The sequence below is a fragment of the Clarias gariepinus genome, unplaced genomic scaffold (genome assembly GCF_024256425.1).
Source record: "Clarias gariepinus isolate MV-2021 ecotype Netherlands unplaced genomic scaffold, CGAR_prim_01v2 scaffold_33, whole genome shotgun sequence".
Lineage (NCBI taxonomy): Eukaryota > Metazoa > Chordata > Actinopteri > Siluriformes > Clariidae > Clarias > Clarias gariepinus.
The window spans coordinates 209,995-220,000 of NW_026521000.1; the positions used below are offsets into that span (position 1 = coordinate 209,995).

Here is a 10,006-nt window from a genome sequence, read left to right on the forward strand (position 1 = left end):
TTCCTCAGAAGTTTTGTTTAAGTTTGTAAATTAAAAGGGAAATTCGAGTACAGCCACTTTAATAAACACACCAGTACAGACATACAGTACGTTCTCAGGGTGTGAAAACAAACAGGTTTTTAATTTATTTATTAAGGTGTAGTTTTACAGGCTCCACCCCCTCAGCCTAAAAATAAATGTTCATGCTATGAGGAGGAAGTGACTTGTGTAACTGCCTTCAGGATGTCGTGCAGCATCTGAGTTCTCCCTTCTGTCCTCCTGGGGTATTTATAGAAAGTGTACTCAGCTGTGTGTGTGTGTGTGTGTGTGTGTCATAGTGCACTGAACACAAACATCTTGTACAAAAGTTCCAGTACAGAATATTGGACCATGGCACACATTTTTTTTTTTTTTTTTTTTTTAATAAGGAGATTCGATTAATTATCACAGCGCTCCCCGGAGTAGATCGGTTTAAGGCCCTTGATCAGGGGATCAACGGTGGCAGCTTGACCGAGCTGGAGCTTTAACCATATGAGCCACCACTTCTCTCTTATGAGACTCAGAATAAACCTACTGCCACTTTTAAACTTGGTTTGTGTGACATAAGTTTATTTATTTATTTATTTTTTAATTGGTAAAAGGTATGAATTTTTAAATTATTCATTATGAATTTTTTTTTTGTCATGGTGTAATATAGTGTGTGTATGGAGTGCTTTGTACTTGGGAGGGGGATCAGACACGCCTAGTAGGATTTTCCAAGTGAAATTTGCCTAACCTGAGGTCTCTGATGTAAACAGTCCTGACCTCGCAACATCATGGTGGCGCTCGCATACGCACGCACAAACAACAGGGAACAGCTTCTCGTGGCATTATTTTCTACAAATGCAGTGTTATGAATCTACAGGTTTGTCATGTAGCTCAGTATATCGGAGACCAGGCACTAATTTAAATAAAAACATCCTCTTTGTGTGTGTGTGTGTGTGTGTGTGTGTGTTACTCCCAGCCCATGCATTGGAAAACTTTTAGATCAGAACTCCTCAGTATTAGACTGCACAGAAAGCAGGGTGCGGTGTAGACCGATTAATTGTAAAATGAATCAGCCAATCAGATTTCAGCACTAAAAATTCATCATTTAAATTATTTTTTTCCCTGATTAATTCTCCCACTTTGCAGTGCCATGATGTTGAAAACATTCTTAAAAAATGGATGACGATGATGGTAATTTGATTTGCTCAGTCTCTCTCCCTCTCTCCTCCCTCCAGGATAAAAGCTGTAAATCTGAGAACCAGCTGGCTGTGCCTCCTCTCCCCTCGGACAGTTCCAAGCGGTCCAAGCTGCACTTTGAGGAGCGGTAAGTCTGATCTCTCCACTGTGCGCTGTGTCTAATGTGACCACTGAATTTAATCAGATTACATCTGGACGTTACACCTCACTGTCTTCATTGCTGCAGAGTCTCCTTAACAAAATCAGGGTTCTTACAAAAGTACAAGGCGTGTTCAAGTCAAACCGGTACTTTTGATAACAGTACAGAATAACAGAACACAGTCCTGAGAGTAAACACTTTAACACTTTGTCTCTATATAATCCCCTGATACACTAATGCACTTATGAAGTCCACTCGTGGGTTATAAGTTAAAGTCAGAACGTGCTGATCTGTAAATCGGGGACCTGCCGGGTCATCCCTCAGGATGCGCATGTTAGTTGATGTAGATTAAACAGGGTTAATAAGATGAATGATGGCTGATCTCACTACTCTGGCTGGAGATAAAGAAGACAAACCCTGCCGATGGACAGGTGCTGATCACTTCATGTTCTTTGTCTTTTTTCAGGGTTCATTCAGCTGATCATTACCTCCAAGAGGCCAAGAAGCTAAAACACAACGCAGACGCTCTGGTAAGCTGGGTCGTGTTTTACTTCCTGTATAGTCTCGCCATCTTTCGAGTTCAGGAATAAAACGCATGAGGAAAATAAGAAAGTGTACAGAGTGGTGTAAAGTGTTTTATTCCTCCTACACCACAGCTATTTCAGTTTATTAAAGTCATAGTTTTATCTGTTTCTCGTTACGTTTTCTCACAGACATTATAGCAGCTATAAACAGTCACTCCTTCTCTCTGTTTCTTTTCTCTCTTGATGTTAATAAGAGAAGCGTGCAGCTCCTCGTGTTACTAAGAAACCACTAAGAAGCGTACACTCCTCTGTCCTGAGGATGTGGTGAAGTTACAGCTTCACCAAAGAGCTGACACAGGAGCAAAAACAACCATGACTAAACCTCACATTTTTAATCTTCTCATAAACCTTCAAGTCAATAATCACCCACATTCTGTAAACGAGTTAATGAGTGTGTGCCTTGTGTGAGTAGTTACTTTTAGAAACAAAAAACAGTTGTGGGAGTGACTGTTACAGGAAATTAATCAGCCAATCAGAATTGAGAACTGTGCTGAGGTCAGATGTGTATTGATATTAATCAAGACAGGGTTAATGATTTTCTCAGCATGTTTTATATTTAAGGTGTAACGTCGCCGATTCTGCTGTGCCGTGAGAATCTTTTTAATCCCTCCTGCGCTTTCCCCCTTATTAAAGATGGACCGGTTTGAGAAAGCGGTGTATTACCTGGATGCGGTCGTCTCCTTCATCGAGTGTGGAAACGCGTTGGAGAAAAGTGCACAGGAAGCCAAGTCCCCTTTCCCCATGTATGCTGAAACTGTGGAACTCATTAAGTACGTCCTCCTGAATTCTGACTCGCTCCTTTTGTCCCTATCATGAATTGCAGTTTCATCTTCAGTCACTAGGGGTCATTATTTCACCATGTCACTTCTCTGATCTGTTTAAGTGGATTTTATTCAAACAACCGTAACATCATAGTGAAGTTATTCAGGTTGTGTTGTGTTTGCGTCTCGTCTGATTGTTCTGGGTTTTATTTCTAGGTACACTATGAAGTTAAAGAGCTATATGGCACCAGACGCTACCTCAGCAGACAAAAGGCTGGCAGTCTTGTGGTACGTGACACCTGATTTACACGTAAAGTGACGTGTTTATCTTGCAGGTTTTGACTTTACAGATATTACGGAGTCTTAAACCTTAAATAATGATGAAGAGCCGGATCACTCGTGTTTATCATAATCCACATCAGATTATCATCTGTTAACAGAAGTATTAAAGTGGATTCTTTCAATGAAATAAACATTTAAATATTAAATTACAAGGGCATAAAGTAAACACACACACAAGCTCTACTGAGTCCACATATTAAGCAAACTTAGAAAGTGGCTGCATCTAAACATCTAAACATTTTCTTGTTGTTGAGCTTGAGGTTTTTTATTTGGGAGGGGGGGGGGATGATATTAGAACAGTACAACAAGGAGCGTTCAAGTGAAACCGGGAATTGTGATTAAACTTCTGATGAATGAAGCGATTGATATTTACAGCAGTAGAATATCTGAAAGGGGCAAACGTGAATAACGATCCCGGCCGAAGTGTGTCGGAGCTCACTGCAGTTGTTGTGTGATCATTCAGGGAGTGGAACGCCCGATCACTGAAAATCAATGGATAACTTTCTGGCTAGAGACACATCTGTGTGTGTGTGTGTGTGTGTGTGTGTGTGTGAACTGTACACACACTCATTCACCAACACCACTAATACTTTACAGGAACTCGACTGGGAGTTATTAACACTCACTCCTATCCCCCCCAACCCTAATCCCAGGAGTTCCTTAACCTGTCCCACTTTGACTTGAACGTCTCTCATGATTTTTGCTATGCAAGTGATTTATTCTTCTAAATCATTTAAAAACTAAATAACGCTATAGGTTTCACGGTGGCGTGTTTTAGCTGTGTGTGTCTCCCTAAAGTGAAGCCTTTCAATGTAAAAAAAAAAAAAAAAAGAAATATTTCTTTTTTTCATCTAATATTTTTCCCATAAGGTGTGTTTTCAGTGACGTACAGTACAACTCGGTCTCATCTGGATGAAAGACCAAAACACGTTGGGGGGGGACTTGTTTTTAAAACATACCTGTGTAGGTGTGGACCAGGCTGTTAATTCCTCCTGAAATGAACAACACACCTTCACTGCGCCAGGTTTCTTTATTTATATTGTCTTAAAGTTTATGTCCAAACCTGTGACCTGTCTGTCTCTCGTTTTCTGTGTAGTTTGAGATGTCAGTCTCTGCTCTACCTGAGGCTCTTTAAACTGAGAAAGGAGAGTGCACTGAAGTACTCAAAGACACTCACTGAGCATTTAAAGGTAAACTTATTAGTGGTTGTTCTGAACCCAAGTGTATCTCATGTATCACAGTCATGTACACGTCTCGTATACACTCTTACCCTTTGATTGAGTCTGTGTTTTTTTTTTTTTTCTCCCAGAATTCATTGAGTAATACTCAGGCACCGTCTCCTGGGATGGGAAAGTAAGACCTTATTTAATTCACTTTCATTCCATTCTTTAGTCTGTACAGAGTTCTGTATGACTCTCTCTTTCCCCCTTCTCTCTCTCTCTCTCTCTCTCTCTCCCCGACCTTCTTGTCACTGATTTTATTCTCTCTGCTGGTCATGTGTTGTTTCTTCCTGGTCCTGATGATGCAGTGGATCTCGCAGTACTGGAGTGATTTACAGGTTTATGTCGTGGTTCTGTGTTAGAGACGACGTTAGTAATGGGACGTGTGTTAATCGTTACAGCTTTAACTCCTTATGGTTAAAGTTCCTCTGAAATAAAAATCAGTATATTGGAGCGTTTTTGTCTTTCAATTCAATCCCCTTTTTTTGCATAGTGCTCTTAACAAAGGTCATTGTCACAAAGCAGCTTTATCTGGAAGTTTAGTATAACAGGAGATGTGGAGAAGTTCATATGGAGTCCAGTTCATTATTAGAGGCTCAGGTAGACTAGAGAAAACTCCAGTCCTGAACTATCGAGTGACTGCAGTCACGAGTCCTCAGAGAACGTCTTCATGGTAAAGTGGAACCGTCCCCAGTCACCACAAGCATCCCAGACAGACCACACGGGGCGTCCATGAGACGAGATCTCCAACCAGAACAGGGACACCAGGACTAATCAGACAGGAATGACATGTGTAGTGAGAGAGAGAGAAAGAGAGGGAGAGGAGAAAGCAGAAGCGGAAGGAAAGATAACAGTTAGGTATGGTCACAGTCACACAATGTATAATGTAAATGTAATAATTAGTCCTGCAGGAGTCCCTGCTTGCACCCTGCACTAAATATACATCATAGCTAAAAGGGAGGAGCCAGAAGGAAACATGAGGGGGAACTGAGATGTAAAGCGACCAAACACCTCACCGTCAACAAACCTGAGTGATCAATGAGAGTGAGGAGGACAACATCTAAACATACCAGTTCACCATAATACTCTACGTCCATGAGTCCCCCAGATCTGCTCCTTTACCTAAGGCTAATCTATTTAAAACAATGCTTGGGATGATGTGCTCGTATCATCTGGTTCTAGTGAGGACTCTCGCTGCTGCATTCTGGACTAGCTGAAGCTTGTTTATACACCTAGTTGAACAACCAGACAGTAAGGCATTACAATAGTCCAACCTTCAGCTTTACACATACTAATACGGTACTGTTATACTCAAAATTACAATAAATAGATTTTAGAGAAATTTCGAGGAAAGTGAGGGGTGTGTATGAGGTGGTGGTTGTGTGACTGGTTTTTGGAGGTGTTTTACCGGCTTGAAGTTCTTCAGTGTTGGAAAACCTTGCGTCAGGGATTCTCCATGAGTGAGAGTCAGTAAAACTCTCACTAATCTCTTCACTGTCCGCAGAATTTGGCTATCTCACTGTCAGGGCTGTGTACAAACACCCGGGGGTGTGGCTTTTTTCTTAAACCCTAATAGCTGTCGTGTACATCCGTCAAGCACTTGCAACACGATGTCGCTTCCTGTTTCATAAATAAATGTATTAAAATATGGAATTCAATGACAGATAAGACTTCATGAGACTGTCTCACCTCTCTGACCACTTCCTCTTCCTGTCCTGCAGTAAAGCGGTCGGGATGCCCTCCCCGGTGTCGCCCAAAGTGTCTCCAGGCAGCGCGGGCAGCTACTCCTCCAGCAGCTCCTCGAGCCAGAGCGGCAGCTCCTCCGTCACCATCCCACAGCGCATACACCAGATGGCCGCCAGCTACGTGCAGGTCACCTCCAACTTCCTGTACGCCACCGAGGTGTGGGAGCAGGCCGAGCAGCTCGCCCGGGAGCAGAGAGGTACGAATAGGGGTCACGGTCAGTTTCCAAAACACTGAGTCAGATCCTGTTTTGAATGAAGAAATGTTTTCAGGCTGTGGTCAAATGTAGAACACGTTAAAACATGTGATGTTTATCTGAACAATCGGTTCTGAATCAGTAATGAACCGAATCATTTCTTTCCTGGATCAGTCGTGAATCAACGCGTATAGATTCCATACTTATTGCTTTTAGTGTACTGTGTGTTTCACCAACACTTCTAGATATTATACATCTAATGTTCATGACTCATGGTGCTCTCTCTCTCTCTCTCTCTCTCTCTCTCTCTCCTCAGAGTTCTTCACCGAGCTGGATAAAGCGATGGGCCCGCTGATCTTCAACACCAGCAGCATGACTGAACTGGTCCACTACACACGCCAAGGTCTCCACTGGCTCCGGCTCGACGCCAAGCTCGTCTCATAACACTCTCCCCGTCCTCTCCCGTCATCTCTCTCTCCCTCCCTCTCTCCTCCCTTTCTTGCCTTATTTGCATTTATTTAATCTGCCTCAGACATATCTGTCACACTGTGTTTATCATCAACACCAGCTTGCCAAAAAACAATAAGACTGAGCAAGGCAACACCGAGCGCTCCCTGGATAGCCCCGCCCCCTCTCCGCTGCTCGTTCATGGTGAGGCGACCGAACACTTCATCAGCGGCGTGTCGTCAGGCCGCAGCGTCTCGTTACGCTGGAACTTGAATCAAATCAAGCAAAGCCATCTTTTTTTTTTTTTTTTTTTCTAAGATCTTGACGGCTGTGAGCAACACTTTTACTGGGATCTCTCTCTCTCTCTCTCTCTCTCTGTGTTTTTCCCCCTTTTCTTTTGTCCTCCGCTTTCTTTTAAACCAGCGTACCTCCCTTTAACCAAAGGTGCTTTAAATACTAAGGGTTTGTCCTTCTTTCTCTCTCTCTCTCTCTCTCTCTCTCTCTCTCTCTCTCTTTTGTGCCTTGTATGTGATCTACAGAAGGTTCGCTGTTGTGTACGCGAGCCGGTCATGAAACCGGGTCGAATTGTTAGACAGGAAGTGCAGGACTCGGGGAACGGCCACGGAATGTTAACGACTTAATCCGTGAAGCGCGCATTCCATTCGGTGCACAGGAACGGGCGTGGCCGAGCCGCAACGCAGAGAGAAATATCATAGCATGCGGAAAATGTGATCCGTCTCCTGTGCAGACGAGCGTGACGAACCCGAGCACGTCAGCGACGACCAAAAGGACCTGAAGCATCACCAGTTTAATCCCAGAACCAGTTTAATCTCAGTCCACTCCTCCGTCACTTTCCCAGTCTCTTCCTTTTTCACTTCTACACAGACGGTTATTTTTATTTAATTTTTTTCCAGACGTGATTTCTACTCGCTTTTAGATTTCTAGAGTCCACAGTTTATACAGAGCGCTCTTCTTCTTCTTCTTCTTCTTCTTAAGCACATGAATATTTTATTACTGCCGCTTCAGTACGCCACCTAGCAGGAGTATAAATATAAATATATATTTTATTTAGATATAGAAAGTCGTCATTTTCACTCACAGAGTAAGGCTCTTCTTCTTCTTCTTCACCTTAAGTACAGGGTTGTATTATGGGATGTATATGAAATGGCCATATTTAAGTATTTAATATCAGTCTTGGGATTTTCTTTATAGCATCGTTGTTTATTATAACAGATCATTTAACAGGCAGGTGGCGAGTGAGGAATATATTTATTACACACGTACTTTATATTTATAGTTTCTACACACACACACACACACACACACACAAATATGTCACGTAGTCACTCGGTCTGGCCAGGAGGTGGATAGAAAATATATAGGTATATATAAGCGGTTTTACTCATTAAGGGAAAAAAGGAAAAGCTAAAGTCAGAGTATTAATACGTGAGGTTTTTGTTAAAGCTAAACGTGTACAAACTGAACTGGTACGAGAGAGGAGGAGGAGGGAGAGGATGAAGGCTCGTATCTCGTCAGTCTGCAGCGTATTAAATGCTGGAACTCGACCATCCTTTGCACTAGATTTTTTTGTTTTGTTTTCTCCGTCGGCTCCCTGTTTTCTCTGTAGGGACAAACTGTTGTTTCTTCTTGCACTTGTTCAGAGTTGAGGAAGAAATCTGTCTATGCAGAAACTTTTTTGAACAGTCCTCTCAGCTAACTCCGTGTTTTCAGAAAGTATTAAACAATCACGTGACTTTAGCTACTTCCTGATGAATACTGTACAATATCTCTGGTTCTTATAAGCGACGACGCACCCAAAGATATTCTGCGTTTGCCTTCGTTCAGTTCTGTGGGAGTTTCTCAGCTTTCTCACACAGAGAAATCCCGCGTTCCCGTGTTCCTCGTAGTTAAATTGCCAAAACGATGTTGGACAGCGGTGTTCGTGTGTTTGACTCAATAACCAACAAAGTGTGCTTTCTTCTGGCTTGGAAAGAAATGTAGCATTTTTATTATTTTTAATTTTATTGTATTTGTAACGTTTCTGAATTTTCAGCGAGGACGTGGTGACGCAGACACGTGACCAAGAGATTTGGGTGGAATTTATAAAACTCTATTTTATTTAGTTTTTTTTTTTTTTACTGCAGTTGGAGTGAACGCTCCGACCCTCACGCCGAGCCGAAAGATGACGAGCGGGACAGGGTTTAGTCGTTTGCGTATTTAACTTCTGCACTACATTCACTATAAGTTCCAAAACTAGAACTGATTCACTGCTGTGGCTAAGGATTATTTTATGTTAATTTTTTTATCTTTCCTTTAAGTCAACACCTATCTTTTATTATTATTTTTTTTTTATTTCTTTCTTTGAATTGTTAGTTTTAAAATAATTAAATTGTTGTATAAACTATAAACCAGGGTAAACTCTTTTCAGACATCTACACAATGAGAACACTTGCATGTTTGTATTTAAATGCTAAAACTGTACAGATGTACATATATAACGTCTCTTTTAGGGTAAATTTTTATGGCATTTTAACATTTGTATGAAGTTGTAAATAGAATGTTAATATTAGTCTCGTCTTTCTCGCCCTTTTCTCCATCATGAGTTTCCTCGATCACATCAATACTGTGTAGTTTTTAATTCAACTCTTTATCCGTAGTGCTGTTTTATCACTGAAGCCTGTGTGTGTGTGTGTGTGTGTGTGTGTGTGTGTGTGTGTGTTCTCTGTGGTGATGCTGATCGTGGTCAGTGAGCTGATGTGCGGAGTTTTTAATAATCGTGTTGGAAGTGAAGCCTGTAGGACGGCTGTAGCTCGTGTGTCTTTCAGATGTTTGAGGCGTCCGTCTGCGTTCAGCTCGTCTCTGTGTTCACGTTGTACTCGTTTTAGAATTTTACAAAAATGCTGATTATTTCTGACGAGTTCCGCAGTTCATTATATCAAAATCAGTTTAAAGTATTGAAGAGATTGATCAGAGAAATTTACATATTATATAATGGATGCAATATGATTTACATTTTAAAGGTACTCTCATGAGCCTCGATTCGATTATTCTATAATTTAAAAAAACAAGTTTTTGTGAAGTGAGTATTACTGGATACTAATGGGTTTTCTGAGTCTTTGTATTTTGCTGTATTGAGAATAAAATCTATATGATTATTGAACTTCTTCATTTATTTATTTATTTTTTAAATAAAATAAAAGTCTTTTGTAATGTAATCTAGTTTTCTAGAAATGCTTCTAAAACGCTCTGCCTCCATCACACAAGAGACAAGTCTCAGGTCAGAACTCTTACTACAGCGGGTTTTTATTTTATTAATTACATAAAATGTGGACTTTGAAAGATACTGAATAATCCGAGGATGAAGGATGAAG

General features: G+C 41.2%; 1 protein-coding gene across 2 annotated transcripts in view; it reads left to right on the top strand.

Moving 5' to 3' along the window:
* aff4 (AF4/FMR2 family, member 4) overlaps nt 1-9,811 on the top strand; it is a 29,483-nt gene extending 19,672 nt beyond the window's left edge. For both annotated transcript variants that reach the window (XM_053490820.1, XM_053490819.1), the window contains exons 13-20: nt 1,242-1,330; nt 1,809-1,872; nt 2,560-2,696; nt 2,904-2,975; nt 4,126-4,219; nt 4,339-4,382; nt 5,971-6,191; nt 6,505-9,811. In XM_053490820.1, the coding sequence (XP_053346795.1) occupies nt 1,242-1,330; nt 1,809-1,872; nt 2,560-2,696; nt 2,904-2,975; nt 4,126-4,219; nt 4,339-4,382; nt 5,971-6,191; nt 6,505-6,632 (849 nt within the window). In that variant the 3' untranslated portion in view covers nt 6,633-9,811. The remainder of the gene's footprint in view (nt 1-1,241; nt 1,331-1,808; nt 1,873-2,559; nt 2,697-2,903; nt 2,976-4,125; nt 4,220-4,338; nt 4,383-5,970; nt 6,192-6,504) is intronic.
* The last annotated feature ends 195 nt before the right edge of the window (nt 9,812-10,006 follow it).